Source organism: Coccinella septempunctata, chromosome 1 (genome assembly GCF_907165205.1).
Source record: "Coccinella septempunctata chromosome 1, icCocSept1.1, whole genome shotgun sequence".
NCBI classification, from domain to species: Eukaryota; Metazoa; Arthropoda; class Insecta; order Coleoptera; family Coccinellidae; genus Coccinella; species Coccinella septempunctata.
Window position 1 is genome coordinate 48,651,356 of NC_058189.1, and position 16,936 is coordinate 48,668,291.

General features: G+C 32.4%; 2 protein-coding genes across 6 annotated transcripts in view; one reads left to right on the plus strand and one right to left on the minus strand.

Annotated features, from left to right (window-relative positions):
• LOC123309983 (condensin complex subunit 3-like) lies at positions 1 to 8,973 on the minus strand. Of its 2 annotated transcripts, XM_044893318.1 has the most exons (14): positions 6,792 to 6,982; positions 6,502 to 6,729; positions 6,277 to 6,414; positions 6,071 to 6,196; positions 5,875 to 6,012; positions 5,461 to 5,672; positions 5,212 to 5,406; positions 4,585 to 4,906; positions 3,199 to 3,609; positions 2,081 to 2,305; positions 1,908 to 2,022; positions 677 to 879; positions 416 to 583; positions 1 to 363 (listed from the first exon to the last, which is right to left on the minus strand). In XM_044893318.1, exons 1-14 carry the CDS (start codon positions 6,903 to 6,905, stop codon positions 184 to 186), a joined length of 2,775 nt encoding a protein of 924 aa, XP_044749253.1. In that variant the 5' UTR covers positions 6,906 to 6,982; the 3' UTR covers positions 1 to 183. The 2 variants fall into 2 exon arrangements, with proteins under 2 accessions (XP_044749253.1, XP_044749258.1); XM_044893323.1 differs by lacking the exons at positions 6,277 to 6,414; positions 6,502 to 6,729; positions 6,792 to 6,982 and adding an exon at positions 8,837 to 8,973.
• The window catches only part of LOC123309994 (glutamine--fructose-6-phosphate aminotransferase [isomerizing] 2-like), a 26,303-nt gene continuing 16,676 nt past the window's right edge, over positions 7,310 to 16,936 (plus strand). For all 4 annotated transcript variants that reach the window (XM_044893336.1, XM_044893346.1, XM_044893356.1 and 1 more), the window contains exons 1-2: positions 7,310 to 7,466; positions 16,154 to 16,261. In XM_044893336.1, the coding sequence (XP_044749271.1) occupies positions 7,460 to 7,466; positions 16,154 to 16,261 (115 nt within the window). In that variant the 5' untranslated portion in view covers positions 7,310 to 7,459. The remainder of the gene's footprint in view (positions 7,467 to 16,153; positions 16,262 to 16,936) is intronic.

Consider the following 16,936-nt stretch of genomic DNA (forward strand, 5'->3'; position numbering starts at 1 on the left):
TTTTTGAAGTTTAATATAAAGTTTCATTTCAATAAATTTAATAATTTCTTGTAGAATATAAAATAATTATCAACCTTTCATTATAAATATTTCAAATAACATTATGAAATAATGGACACTCACGTTAATTACTATCTTAATCTAATCAACACCTCCCATGAATTTCATTAACTATTTCACTCATCACTCTTCCTCAAATATAGTCGGGACTCCATTACATTGCACTTGAACTTCTTCACTATCATCTCCACTTTCGTCAGCACTGATTGGACTGGTGGCCCTAGGAGTTTCATATTTTTTGATTTGGTTCAATTTTCCCATGAATTTCGATATCTGTGTTATGGTCGAATGATTATGAATCAACTGAAAAGAGACTTTGAGGATAAAATGATAAAATTTAATTCTCATCACTTACCTCCCGAAGTTCATCACACGTAGCCAATAAATCGTCGATTATGGGATTTTCATTATTCAGATTCAACATATTCAAAACCTTTGTTAGGGTTGGTACTTGTTTGGCTTTCGGTTTTTTCCTGATTTCAAGACATACTCTCATAGCAAAATTGAACAATACTCTTTCGTCCTGAAACCAAAAATTTTCTATAAGAATTATGTTCTTACATAAAAAGAACGATAAGGAGTGTACAAATATTTTTTTCTGGGAAATAAAACTCACTTCTAAATTCACTTCAAATAGGGCTATTAAAAATTTAGCTATGTCATCAACATTGGTATCACTATATGGACTGTCATCTGGCGCATATATAATTGCTTTGAGGGTTATGAGGATGGTTCCTTCCCATTGTCGGTGGAAACCAGATATTCGTGGTAATTGTTGCAGCGTCACACCAATTAATTGCTTGAGTTTCTGAGATTGATCTGTGAATGTGAAAAAATCAAACATAGGAGAAAATAAAAAACACCTCCGGATTTGATTCATGTTTTTTGGGAAGCTTTATCTTGTTGCTGTATCACATCGGACTGACATGCCAAACAAAATTTATATGTAGATCTTTCGGTTCATCAAAAGTTGAGGATACTGATGATTTCTGATGTATAAGTATGTTTTCCATACATAAGTTTATAATGATTATAGAAACCTCTTCTGGTCTATCATGAAGCAAGTTTGTTATCATTCTCGGTCCGTATGTTTCAGAAATGTACATTTTAATGATTTTCTCTCCAGCCTGCATTGGTTTTTCTGAAGAGATATCACAAATTAATTCAATATCCTTGATTTTTGATGAGAGTTTTATTTGAGATAAGTACGGGCATCGCATGATCACGCAAAGAAAAAGTTGTCTAGATTTATTTCTTACAAACCAAGCATAATGGAATTTTATGTCTGAAGAAATCCAACTTGATTCAATCATTGTACACATAAATACATTTCATTTCAAAAAACACGATTTTTTTTGTCTTTTATCGTCGCCTTAGACGTGAATTAGGTCTAATCCACAATTTTAGGTTTTCTGAATTAGAACTGTAGACAACTTCAAAAAAGCTCAAATTTAGTAGTAGTGAAGACATTCAATCGATTTGTAGCTTATTCATTGAGTTCTAACAAAATTGCTAAAAGATCTAAGCAACATTTTTTAAGAGAATAAAACCTAGCGGCTTGGACCGTTCCACTACTGTTTTCTACAGGGCTGATTTGAAATATTCAATAGGAGTAAAAAGTTGTAACCCACATTTGACAAGCTGAGAATTGAATTTTATAGTTCTAGTCGTGAGCTAGGCGTTAATGATTTTCTAGAGCGAAAAAAGTTCAAATGCGTTTTACTCGAAATTTATGTTGAGTGGATTAGACATTCACGTCCAAGGCGACGTTATGTTCCTTCAATTTTTTTGGAGATGTGAAAAATCTCACAAAGCTTCTTTGAAAATCTTTATCATACTGAACTCACCATACGGATTGCACCATTTCAAAACCAACCTGGAGAGTAAGGACGAAGATTGTACAATATTGCTTAAAACAAGACTGCATAAACCACGTCCTGCAGTTTCTTGTACTTGAATTTGCTGGAATGAATTAGTTTTCAAACAAATTTTAAATGAAACTAGTATAATTCAAGTTTACCTCGTCGTCCATTAAATCCACTAAACCTTTAATTATATTTGTTAATGAAGTGCCCCCGAAGAAATGTCGTTGATGATCTTCCCGTTGACTTTCAGATAAATCCGTTCTTTCCTCGGGCGCCGCGATGAGCTGGGTGCCAAAGACCCTTAATAAGTCTACTGTTGCTTTGATACAAACCAGAAGTATCTGAATATCACATTCTTGCCCTGTTTGGTAAGCAGAAATCTGAAATGGTATTATAAAGAAAACTTTTTATCCGCAGTTCTCTTATTTTTGTATGCTTTTGCAAACTCTCATATGCCATAATATTTTTTTCAACTTTTGGTTTGAAAAGGAAAGGTTGTAAAATTTTTTAACATTTGCAATAACTGTTTTGTGAAATTTGCATTGTTCTTATTTGAGATAATTTTTATATGAAAATTTTTAATGGCATGCAGACAGGAATTGAATTCTGAAAAAAGTACCACCAATTCAATTCCTGTCTGTATGCCGTTAAAAATTTTCATATTATTATAATTCAGACATTAAACTATCATCCAAAAAAAGATAATTTTTATATTGTTTTAATCAAACTAGCTATACCCGCCTGCTTTGCAGGACGAATTTTTTATAAGAAGTTTATTGATGAACGGACAATCTCCTTGTTAAGAAAAAAAATGCTTCAAAAATATGATTTAAGGATTGCCACTCTATCTGCAAATGGATGCTGCCTACCCAAAACATAAACTTGTAAACCTGTAACAGCATTCTAAGCAAACTCGTTAAGCATCAAGAGCGCCATCTAGCTGATCTTGAGCTACAAATGGTAAACGAACACTCTTAAACAGAGTGTTTTCAAAGGTGAGTCTTTATAGGCCTCATCAAAATAAACCATTTCACCAACAATTGCCTGTATGAAACTTTTAAAACGATCGAGTATAGCCTATTACTAATACATCCCTTGATCTTGTGTTACTTTCATTGTCAGAAAGCCACCTAAAATCGAAAGTAACATGTCTTGCCGGCGTTATAATTAGTGTCTACATACACCAACGTGTATAATAAATATACTAAGAAGTCACAAAAAAAGTAGGGGAATAGTTTGCATTAACTGGCTTATTGATCTTGGATAAACTTACGGGAGCATAAAACAAATGGATTCCATCCCTGGCAGTCTTCTTGTCAATAATACATAATAATCCATAACAGTGCATAGCTTTGGCCTGTACAGTTTCATTTTCATGTATCATGAGTTCAAATATTGTATCCCTTTTCAATGTTTCTAATGATGAAGTCATTTTTGTAACTTCTGGTGACAGTAACAAACCAGCTGCTATATCCAAACATTTGATTAGAGTGGCAATATCAGTTTTCTTTACTGCTGCTTCCTGGTTGAGAGTTGAGTCTTTCTCTTTGACAAGATTTTCTACCAGGTTGTTTATATCACCTAATCTTTTTTCTAAACTTTCTGCTAGAAGATAATCCTTCTCTGCTATTGCTGATTCTTGCATTCTCAAGGTAGTAGCCAAATCGCTTTTGAGAGTTTTTAGCTGAAATATCAAAGATTGATGATTTTAAGAAAAATTCAGGCCATTCTTCATTTATTGAAAGAGAATAAACCGTAGTAAAAATTCGATTTTGTATAAACCTACATCTAGTGACAATAGTTTGATGAAGGCAGTATTATTTACATTCTCTTTTTCTTTTTATGTTCTGTATTTTTTTCAGATTTAATTTCGAAATGGACAAAAGGATGAAAAATTTTGGTGACAATCGATATATTACATACAGGGTGAGTCTTTGACTGGTACAAATATTTTAACAGTAGATTCTTGAGATCAAAAAAAACACTTTTTCTCTTTACCACTTTTTCCGAATCGTCTCGATTTAAAAGATAGAGGCCGTTGAAAAAACATATTTTAGTACTATCTCACAAACAGTTTTATCAAATGAAATCAGTTTGGGAATATAGTTTTTCATTTATTTGATGAATCTTTTTCGAATAAAAGGTAAAGTCCACGTTTTCCAGTTTTCTCATTATTACCATTACGTACCATAAAAGTACCAAAAATTCAAGAATCCAACTCTTGAAACTAAGTTGAACGCTATCTAATGAATATTTGAATGTTTTGTAAAATAAAAGTATTCCTTATATTTTCTCGTATAATGCGCCGTTTTCGAGTAATTCGATGTTCAAAAATCAAAATGTATATGTGAAATTACCTATTCTGAAGGTAATTTTAATTTTCCAGGGGTGGCACAGCTCATTATGAAAACTGAAAATGGCTATATCTTAGTGTTAAAATATTTGTATGAGATGTATATTTCATACTCCATAATTCAACACAGTGAGAAACATGAAGTTCTCTGATTCTTCCTGAATATTATCAATTAATGAATTTACAGTTTTCCATTACCACAATCTACATCCTTCAAGATGGATAAATGGTTCGTTTCCATCTTTCATGTCATATTTTGAAACTTTATTGTCGCAAACAATAAAAATGGAAAAGTGAACCACTCACCCTATCATCAAATTCCATTTCCATTTTGATGCCCTCTTCCCCAGTATCAGGATATATTATTTCTGAGATCAATTCATTGATATACCTGGCCCTAAGTTCCACTTTTGCAAAAATAGGCTCTAGGTTTTTAATGATAACTTCAGCTGTATCTAAAGTCAGGACAACCTCAGATAAAACATAACGTACAAGATGTAATAGGGCATATCTTCCACTAGGGTCAGAAACATCATATTGTTTAGTTATGGTGAAAAGTTGTTTCAGAATAAACTGGTTCTCAAGGAAGTCTGTGGTTGATTTTACCTCGGGTAGGTCGTTGCAGAATCTGCAAAATGTTGAACTTGACATTGATTAAAATTCAAAGTATAAGGTAAATAAGAGTATAACCTTTTAGAAAAACTTTTTTTGATAGGCTCAGAAGCTATTCCTTTTTTCCTATTAGGTTAATTTGATACGAATATAGTGCCCTAGTATTTGATGTGATAAAAAATTTTTGAAAATTTGAATCTTTCTCTTTCAATGTCCATGAAATGAATTGAATTCTTTTCATGAATGAATAAAAGTTTGGATAGATGTTGTTAATAATGTTTAACCATTTCACATTGAATTAATTGGCAAATAAATTATTACCCTTCAATATATTTGCAGAAATGAACCAGCTCCGGCAAAATATCTTCAATTTTATCCTCCAAATTAAGAGTATTTTTGATATATTGTACTAGGATTCTCCAATAGTTTGACGTTTCCCAATTGAGATTTTCATATGGAATTAATTTGTTTTCATTGATACCAACCATTCTGATCAATATATCAAGTGGTTTGGATCTGAAATGTTTGAATAAATAAAAAATGTGTCACTTAAATTGACTAAAAGCTTACTTAAATAAAGTGCGCAAGATGAATTCACATATAGTATTAGTTGTTTTTACATCACTTTCATTTGCATCTAAGCGGATGGCTTTCATGAATGTATGGAAATTGTCATCAAAATGCTGCAGCCAGGCAGGCAACATAGTGGATTCAACATATGATGTGACTTTGCCTGATGTATCTAAACTTGCAGATAATAAGACTAGTCTTCTCTGTTCAATCTACAAACAGTAATTTTAATACAATTATCCAGTTTAATTTCAAGCTTTTTCCAATTTAATACAGTACAAATTATTTGTTAAATTGATTCAGATGATTTATAAAATAATGCAGCTGCAATATCTGTTATGGTTCAACACAGGATAATTTTTTTTATGAAATATATGAAGTTCAACTATTGCCAACTTTGAAAAAATGGCATACCTTCAGTGATCGAGGAATTTTAGTTAATCTGTTGAATGCTGCAAGTCTCACTGCAATATCAACATCCCTCAATTTAGATAAAAGAATTGGAATCACATCTTTCCTTAGTGCTACTTTTGACACACAGAGGCGTCTGACCTGAAATAGAAAAGGTCGCTGAATAATGATTTTGATGAATTATTTCTATTCATACAACCTTTGCAAATCTGTCATGTTCTATTAATATTTTGAACATATCAATTATTCTATCTAATGGGTTTTCAATTTCTTGGAATCTATGAAGTGCTTGAATCCCTTCTAAACGAACTTCTAATTTGGGATCCTGAAACATACAAGTTTCAAATTCATATTAAAATATACTGGTATCATAGAAGCTGTTTCTTTCATATTGAAGGAACCTACATTTAACCTTTCAAGCATAGCTTCTTCTATATTATCACAAAATTGTGTGCTCAGATCAGTCTCAACTAAATGATCTAATATCCTATTGATTAATTGACAGGTTCTGTTCCTTATACTAAAGTTATCAACATTTTGTATCTAGAAAATAATAAAGAAATTCCATTTTACTTCCAAATCTTTTGGAATTGAGTAATTCTTGTAATAATTTTGAAACTTGCTAACAACCTCCAATAAATATGAGAAAAATTTTTCAAGGAAAGGATGTTCAGTTATGTTATCATTCTCATCATCATCATTCTCAATAGAAGTTTCAAAAGTTTGTTTCAAAGTGTAACAAGTAAGTCCTATAAAATCCATTATTCTCTCAACATAGGGGCATTTTAGTTTTGAGTCTATAACAAGTATGGCATTGGCAAATTTCTTGAATGTTTGAAAAAAAATATCAGTTTCCACCTAAAAAAATAATGCCTAAATGAGAAAAAATTGTGCAAAAATATTGTTAACATGTTGCCCACCAAGTTGTATAGAGTTTTTAGTTTTGAAGCAGATTTTTGGTGGCTACCAGTAGATAACTGGGCCATATTGAAGATCGTACAGAAATCTTCATTTAAATTTTTCACATTTCCCATTTTAAAATATTTTTTAATTAATATATATTCCACTTCAATAAAATTTAAACCATACTTTCCGGTAATGACAGTTATTTTGAATTCTGGAAGGGGCATAGATTATAAGCAAAGAGGAAGGTTGCTCTTTGTTTTTAACAAAGAGATTTTCAAATCAAATTACTGATGGATTTTCATTTTGAAATTCCTGAATGTTTTGGATTGCATGTGCAATTTAATTCATGATATGATGAATCATTAATATCCTTCTTTGATGGAAAAATATCAGTCAAGTGCACATTAGATGCAAAATGTTTTGATGAACCATAGAGTTCAATGAGTAGATGTAAAGCAACCAGATGGGTAGATCATAGTTGAATGCAAGGCAGTTGTCAACCTCAAATATGTTTTTTGACAATCAGATGACAGCAAATGGGGTGGCAGTGACAGTTCAGTGGCTATCGTGTTGCCTATATAATAGGAAATCGCGTATTTGAATTCAGTAGGTATCGCAGATCTTTATGCTGTGAGGTTTCAATTTATATTCCGAAGAAAAATTATTATTGAAGTTTATTAACATGTGTGGTGAGTGTATTGAATGACAAATATGTATTTTTATATTGTTCATTAATTGACAATCTCTGAAAACTATTCTTTCAATGAAAATTTGCCCAAATGTTCATTAGACTCTGAAACGTTCCAAGAAAAAATTAAGATTTTTCATGAAAAATATGGATTTTTCTTGGTAGACCAGTTAATCAGTCAACAATTTTCTGTGATAAGATTTCTTCTGTTTCTTTATTTTGTGGAAAATTTATGAAAACATTGACCAATTCTGCATGCCTGAAAGTCTTTCACAGGATTAGATTTCTTCCTTTACTCTTAGTGCCGTTTGAAAAAGAAAATTATTTGCTTACTGAAAAAATTACATAATAAACATGTTTTCTTTTGATTAACCTACTTAGAAAGTGAAAGTAAGTATGTTGATATATGAGTACCACCAGCTTTTGAGTGTGTCCAGATTATTTGATAAATCTTTGCCAAAGTGTATTCGATCACAAATTTATGAAAGACAATGCAAATATGTTTGGAATCACTATATATACATAATATATGTTGTTGAATGTTTTTTTAAAATTAATTTTAAGCAGTATCAATATTCCATGCACATTCTCAATGTTATGGAAGTAATGAATAACGTTTTTTCCAAATATTCGCAATATTTTGAATACGTGAGCGACAATTTTTTTTTAGTGATGATTTTGTGAGGAAAGATTATTGTTTTCAAACAAATTAACAGTAATAAGACGTAAACATATAACTCAATTCAATTCAATTCAATTCTATTACAAGAGAATAATAAATTCTAATAATTCACGAATTTATATTATGCATAATATGCAGATCTATTCCTAATTGAACTTTAAAGAATTCCTCTCAAATTAGTTTTATTTTTATATTTATTCTTTCCACTTATGATATTGAGGAGAAGTAAATTATAAATTGTTCAAATCAACATTGAATGCAAACATTGAATGCAAACATTGAATAGACGTCCAATCATTTAAATTCCTATAATACAAATGAGCCAATAAAATGAATTGGTTTACTCCTTATAATTTTCATTCGAAAATTTATATGCAGATGTTTTCATAAAAGTCATCGTTAATCATACGATTTTTTGGTATGGTACTTGTACATATATTTCTACCGCATTTTTTTTTTAATCTTCAATGAATACACATGCATTTTGGATATTTTCAAAATATGTTATGTCCGTAGTATTATCGTAGATTGAAGTAGGTACTTATTAGTTCAATAAACGGTATTACCTACTTCTGAAAACATCTGTTTTCCAATTTTTGTATTTTTTCGAAAATTTTCAATTTTCTCTGTTATTGATGAATATCATCATCATCATCAATTGTCATATAAAGATAATTCTTTTTACTTACCCAGTGGAAAGGTCAACGTTTTACTGGAAAAACTTGTCATTTATCCAATCGAAAAAAGTGCACCTTCGACCTCGTTATTTTTATCTTTCCACAGGTATCAGTATTCAGTAGTTCTTCCCCAATATATCAATAACGCGTTATTGATATCGAAGCCAGCGAAATGGATGGAAATTGCGTGATTAGTGAATTAAAAAATCGAAACCCGAAACAGCCTAATTACATGCAATTTATGAATAATTAAAATGCAATATTTCTGACAACACATATCAATTATTTTATCGAAGTTCCAAATTTGATATTCAGGAATTTTCGCTTGATTATCTCATCTATACCTATATCTCATCATCATAATATATGGATCGAAATAATAAATTACTGCGCATTCAGCAACAAATGCGTTACGAAAAACAAGAGTTACACTTTTGTTTCCACGAACGCATTTAGAAACTAATTAATTAAATTTTCAACCATTCACGTTAGTCTGTTGGAAACAAGGAGGAGGGAAATTGTTGTTGAGCGATATAAAAATTTTTAACCAAATTTCATCGATTAATCCCCAATACCTTTTGTGAAAGAGCATTGAAGGCAGGCCGACGATTTTTTTATTTGTGTGTGATTTTGGACATGTTAAAACAATCCATCATCCTGTGAGGAGGATTTTTAATGAAAATAATTCAATTTAAAATCCTTCAATGTGATTCTGAATTTTTTTCCTATCGGATTTTCAAATTAATTTTATAAGGCTGCCATCGACATTTTTTAGTGATGAAATAATTTTTCATTCCTTATGCGGAAGTTTTAGCATTTTATGATGAACAAAATTCTTGAGAATACAGCTATTTCACAGTATCTCGATGCACTTCTATCATGATCAGTTTTTTTACGCGCCATGCATGTAATACTCCATTGGTTACACCCACGGCGTTATTCTTCATCCCACCTGAGCAAAAAGTAAATGTATCAGTAAATTCACTTTCATTCCAACAAAGAAAGATCTACCCGTAGAAGAGAAGTTGTCCTTGACATTCTCAATGTTTGTCGACCTTACAAGAAGCAAAAAACAGGAATGCATTGGCATTATTAAAACATAAATAACCTTTCTTACTGCAACAGGGAAATGGATATCCGATTTATTCCCTAGTAGAGAGACAATGTTTCCGTGTTTTCTTATTTCGCATATTCATCCCAACTTGACATGGGACAGATACAAGATAATATTAGTATCATCTGATTGGCAAGCCAATTTATTTCTGATATTTGAGCGAAGATCTTCGAAATATTCGAAAATATTTTTTTCATTTTCAAATTTTCTCTGGATATCATTCTTTTCCCTCTCAAACCTTTCATATCACTTTTTTTCAATATTTTCTTTTTCGAATTGATGGAAACGAAATCGAATTTTAAGGCATTGTTGATATAATGCACTGCGAATTCAAGAAGTTAAATGTATCTTGATTGCCATTATGGGCATATTTATTATGCCCCTTTATTTTTTGTTTGGATGGAATATTAGGTAAATCCTTGATTGATATAGGTACTACATTGATTATTTTGTCATATTTATTGTTAAAAGGTTGCAAACGAGGGTATACAATTTTTATTTTCATTAGATGATATCTAAAGGATGATAAGTCGATCATATATCTCAGTAATACATCCTATTCTTGATTATTTTTCATGATACCCCACTTTACTTAACAATTTTGAATTTCGTTGATATAAAAACACGTCTAAAATAGGTCTTCTTTTCTAATAAAACTCATTTATAATATTATCCTTTTATTCGTAGGGCATTATCTCGAACGTTGATTATGATTATGATCTCAGATTAAATATGGTTTATGTACAATCACCGAAAAGATCATTAAGAGCGATATTATTTCATTATGCAACAACTCACCTATTCGATTGCATCAACGAACGAAGAAGATGATATTTGCATTCTCTTCAACCTTCTATACATTCGGTTTGAATCCATCCCGACTCATCAATTTTATCACTTTTACTTTTCGTATTCTGCCCATTGGCGTAAACAAGATTTTTTTCTTGGGGACCGGGGAAGCTCAGTGTTGTTTTTTGTTTGCTTGAAAATTATGTCGATTTCAGTAACTGGAGGGGCAGCGAGAATTCTGAGGGGGGGCGTTCATACTGGCCCCTTCCTGTCTACGCCTATGATTCTGCTCATAGTGCCCATACTCAGAGCTTCTCTTTCTCTAGTCTATTGTTTCCGGAGTCGAATAGGTTTTGAAATAAATAATAATTCAGCGGGGTATTAACACTATTGATTGAAGTTTCTCACTATGTGTTTTCTGTTACTCGGTTTTTAGGAAATACCTGAGTATAGAAAAAGTTCAATGAAAGTGTTGTAAATGGACCCATGATAATGAAATTATACTCTTTTTAGTGTAACATTTCATATTAAACTTTTTACTGAATGAACTTCGCTCAACTAGCTTTTTGCAATGTCTTAATTACTTTTGAGGTTTTTTGAAAATGAAGTGAAAAAGATTTGTCTCTGACTAACTTCATTCTTACTGGACATTTTATAAATTGATTGTTTGTAGCACTACTACAACTGTTTCTTGTAAGTTTTCCCCAAATCCTAAAAGCTGCGAAAGAGTTTTAACTAAAATGTAGAAGATGTAGAAGAATAAAAATTGATGTTCATTAACTACACGGATCACAGTTAATTGTACCACATATTTTATTTGAGTTATATTCGGTAATTATAGTCAAAGTGGTTATTTTGTGATTTCACCTTCATTTAGGATTTATTTCTTGATTCTCGATTCGCAATGATTCCAGATAAGGTTAAGGTTGAACATTCTTGTCGAAATATATAAATTCTAACAGGAAACACTCCTGAAAAAACCAGTTTCGAGTAATTTTATCCTTGAAAGACACTTACAACCATGAATGTTATTCAAAATAGTGGTCATACCGATCGATGCACATTTTTTTAAATTTCAAGTATCGATTGATGCAAGTATTTCCTATGGAACTAGTTTTCCCGAAAAACGCTGAATTTTAAAGAACACATCTCTTGATGAATTCATTCAATTCATGGACGTGGCCTTCATCCGTTTCTTTAAGCGTGGTGGAAACCCTATTAAGTCTAGTGGTACATCAAATGATTTGGTTTGACCATAGTTGCCAATTATTGTAAGATTTTTGGAGATCATTCTTTCATTTCGAATGATCTCATCCAATGTTTCGGCAAACATCTGACGACTTCATCAGCGAATAAGTCTCTCGATTTTATCTTCAACCGCAGTTCAATTTTTTTTTATGGAATCATCAATAGATTTCTGGTAATAAAGATATGGGTACCTACCCGAATTATATTTTTAATCTGTTCTAGTTTTGGCGGAAGTTGGATATCTAGACTTGTTCTCAGTTGCTCTTTTTCAATCATGTTCTCATTACTGGGGGCCCAAAAGTCTTTGAGTTCAAAAAATGTTGCACTACGATGGAATTCGGAGTTATGGTCATGAATCGGAAATTTTTTTCATGTGTTCGTTCGTTGGCTCTCGAACTTCGGTCTGGACAAGGTATTATGAATGAGAGAGAACTTAAAAGTGGTTCAATAACGAAGAAGCTGCGTGTGGACTTTAAAGACTTACTGGGATGTCAATCATTCTTGAATGGACTATGAATTTAATTTTAAATTTGAAATTCATGATTAACAGTGAAAATGTAGAAGAAGTAGTAGTAGTGAATAGTAGATGAAGTTCAATTCGGTTCCGGCCATGTCTTGAATTCCTAGAAAATGAGTATTCTTACGTGTTGAACTATATAAATGCTATTTTATAATAGCTGTAGAAATATCTTGTACCTGGAGATCAGGCGCCAAAATGAAGTGGAACTTGTATTCTAGATCAAAACAGAGTGATAAAACGGAAACATCAATTTCTCCGAAGTGTTTTCCAACAATGGTATATGGTGATAAGCTATAATAAACCCGAAAAAACCTATTGTGAATTGTACGACTATTAAACGCACTAAAAACATGCCGTATACAAATGATCTAATCGAAATCGAATCTCATTTCAAAACCAATCAATCAAGTAGAAAGTAAAATGTTTAGGACCCAATTGCGCAAAAAAAAATGATATTCAATTCCGAATTTTCAGCAACTCTTACGTTTCGTAAGACGTCTTAAGATTATAGGGAATCGAACAGTGTCACACCCATGGAACCCACAACTCTCATGGTTGAATATGATAATGTCTTTCGCAATATATCAACAGAACATTGACTCTGTGCAATAAGAATGCAATCTCAGTTGCGAAAGGGCAGTAGTAGTTCGCAGCTTGGAGGTATGGTTTCTTACAATACGTTTCACCTTCACTTTTCTAGGTGTAGCGTTTATCGTTCACAACTTCCTGGTCTGGATAAAGGTAACTGTATATCATTTGTCGTCCGGTTTGAAACACAAACTGAATCGAAAATGACGAAAGGACTGTATAATGCAAGGTTGAAAGAGGGAGAAGTGAAAAGCGATTGAGGGCCAATACACAGAGAAGTCTATTATTAACTCATTTTTCGCTACACTCCAGAGTCATAAATGTTTCAGGATTAGAGAAATTTCAGACAGACTTTGAAAGAAACGGTCCAAATTCCGCACAATTCTACCTATTCCTTACTATCGAGGGTGTTCCAACCAAAATACTTCACTTTTTATATTGGGAGTACAAATTTTTTCGGTCCGTTAAAAAAAATGGCTTTGAGTCTTGAGTGTTGTTTGTCTCATACAGTGCCAGCTGATTTTGGTGGTTTCAGAGAGGTTAAACATCAGTCCATTATATTCAGTTCATATTGCAGTGAATTTCATAAAAAACCTTGTTTTGCCCTGTGTGGACAATGTTGATTATGTGTTAGGGAAACAGCATTTGAGGAAGGTTTTAGGTTTCTGCTTTAATTGGAAGAAAAGTGCAGCTGAAATGGATCGAATGCATGTGGAAGTTTATGGTGACAATGCTCCAATTGATAAATCATGTGCAGATATGCTTTCGACTATTCAAGAATGGAGATTTAGCTTTAAAGAAAAGCCAATTGATAAATCATGTGCAGATATGCTTTCGACGATTCAAGAATGGAGATTTAGCTTTAAAGAAAAGCCTCTCTCTGGCCAGACAAATTGGAGGCATTACTTGCTCAAAATCCGAGTCAAACGTGAGAGGCGCTCACAGAATCATGTGGGCTTACCCAACGAGCAGTTTCCGAACAATTGAAGTCCATTGGGATCATTCAAAACCGAGTCAATTGAGTGCCTGAACAGTGAAACGTTCAATGGCCTTATGTTGCAAATAGTGATGCCCTCGAGACCAACGATACGAAACTTTACTGAAGTCTCGTCTCGCCGATAGGACAAGTTTCGTCCCGTCTCGAGTCTCGTTCGAGAGTCTCGTAAAGGCCTCATGGTCCATAACGTTTTGTGAAAGCGGAATATCTAAATCTAAAAATAACTATAACGCATGAATTTGTAGTTCTATTCACCCTCAATACAAAAAACTACCTTTAACCTCTATTCCACGTATCGGGGTTTTCACTATAAATTGACCCCCCTTTAACGAAATGATTATGCCAGTTCAAATATATACTGGATGAACAACATGTTGAATGCAACTTAATATTTTCAAATGGCACACTCCGTATATTTTTTATTTTCTGGTAGGTGTTTTTACCCTGATTTCGATAATTTATGTACCTATATGCATATACAGGGTGCCTGTAAATAAATGCGAAGGACTAAGGGAGATGATTCCTCGATGAAAATAATCAGGGGTAGTTCCTATAAATTTTTTTTCGAAATCGACCTCCCTTCCAAGATACAGCCTTTGGAAGGCGATGGCGAGTTGACAGTTTTTAATTTTTTTACGGGTTCTAAAAAACACTGAGTCATAAAATTATACATAATATGAAGCACTAAATAGATGTTACCACAATTTTTTTAGATATCATAACTTTATTATTAGGCGTTGAAAATAACCCCTATGATTTTCCTTCAAAAATGGTTTTCGTGGGATAGATTTTCGAAAAATAAAATTCTCTTATGTTTTCCCATTCAATTCTGAAGAAAAAAAGTCTCTTCCAAATTTTGATACAGTCGATTCTTTTCTCGGAATAAATAAAAACTTACAAGGAGTTCTGATCACTGTTCATCGTATAAAGTGTTCCATAGAATGACTACCTCACTCTAAAATACATGTTGTTATTTTCAACCCCTAATAAATTATGAGATCTAAAAAAATGTGTGAGTAACATCCACTCAGTGTTTCATATTATGTATAGTTTTATGACAGTGTTTTTTAGAACCCCTAAAAAAAATTAAAAACTGTCAACTCGTCATTGCCTTCCAAAGGTTGTATCTTGGAAGGGAAGTCGATTTAGAAAAAAATTTATATGAAATACCCCTGCTTATTTTCATCGAGGAATCATCTCCCTAAGTCCTCCACATTTGTTAACAGACGACGTGTCTGGTACCCTACTACCCTGTACCTGACTCGCTTGTTTTCTGAATGGTTGTGTTAAGATTTTATAAACTTTTGCATATTGCATTTCCAGACAATAACTACAATTTTAAGCTTCGACTGTTTTGAGATCAAAAAGATTCCATCGTGAGATAAGGTTCGGGATAAATTTCGCTATTTGATTTTGATTCTTATGAAAGGTTGATAACTTTGCATGTTTGTTTTAGATGATGAAAAATATAATCTCCGTAATTTCCACTTAGATACTACGTTATTTCAAGTCAATGAATCAGTCTTAATCTAGAAAAGTTAATTTATAAATATTGCGAACAGTATCTAATGCAATTTGAGATAAAATCATTTTTATTTTCAGTATGATACAAATTCAGTCTCCTTCAATATCGACTGAAAATTTTGCGCAAGGATCATCTACAAATGTATCCATTTTATCTAAAATATTATAGAAAATTTGTGCAGAGTCGAAAAAACTTGAAATATAGTCTTGTGTTATGATGAAATGATGACTGTTTTTCTTATGAAGGTTTAGTCTGTTTTTCACCATCGAACATCTTTTTTAACTGTGAATTTTTTTGCGATGCTAGTTATTGCTAGAAATGCTGAGAATTAATTCATAGGTTAAAAAAGACATTGCAGTCTAGTATTACTTTGTAGGTCCCATAAAAATAATGTTGTCTAAACTTTCCATACTAGAATTACAAGATTATGAAAATATCACTTGTTCGTTATAGATCTCGATAATTTAATTTTCGGGAGAGAAAGTGGTAACGAAAATGAATCGAATCCAGATGTAAAATAACGTATTTTCACACATTTTTTTTTTCAGGAATTTTCGCCTACTTGAACTATCTGACACCCAAGAAGAGGAGCGAGATTTTGGAGTTGCTGGTCAATGGCCTGAAGAGGTTGGAATATCGTGGTTATGACTCTGCAGGTATGTGGGCAATTAACAGAGACAACTTTTGGTATTGATTATGGGGTCGTAACCTTCCTCTGTAAATCAACAAAAGGGATCCGAAACGACATTCAGGAGATAATCCATTCAGATAATTCATTTATTTCGCACTGGTATAATTCTTTCAGGACGTCAACCTATATCAAAAGAGATATTGGCTCTGCGTGAAAAATTCGGCAAACATTTTTCTGGATTACTCGAATGAGTTGTGGAAATAACACGCAGTAAATATTGTGAGGTCCCAACCCAAGTAAAGCAATCCAACCAATAAACTATCCTTTTGTTTGACTACAAAATATGGTGTTTTTAGAAAACATCTTATTTTTCAAATTCCTCTACAAAGAATCACGCTATAGGTAAAAAATTTAAACATCAATGTCCTAGATACGTAGAGAAGATTTGACACTCGACGGAAGTTTTGTGATATCGACGATTCCCGAGCTGAACGAAAAACAGTTTTACACAGCGCTGTTCAAATTTAGAATGGTATCAATTTTTCTTGATGTAGATACCCCTTTCATACTCAAAATTCTTATAATCTCTTGAGGAAACTGGGTTGGACATATGAGGATATTGAATCAACAGGACTCAAACCTCATGGCCAAACCATCGGATGTTATGCCAATCATTTTCTATTTCGAAACGCTCTTTGAA

What these genes read in the sequence shown, in the direction of transcription:
- LOC123309983 (XM_044893318.1), bottom strand. Translation starts at nt 6,905, where the DNA reads ATGGGAAATGTGAAAAATTTAAATGAAGATTTCTGTACGATCTTCAAT. An exon ending in ATCTTGCGCACTTTATTTAA is followed by an intron (nt 5,407 to 5,460) that starts GTAAGCTTTTAG and finishes CAAACATTTCAG; the next exon opens with ATCCAAACCACTTGATATAT. An exon ending in TCCATTTGTTTTATGCTCCC is followed by an intron (nt 2,306 to 3,198) that starts GTAAGTTTATCC and finishes ATACCATTTCAG; the next exon opens with ATTTCTGCTTACCAAACAGG.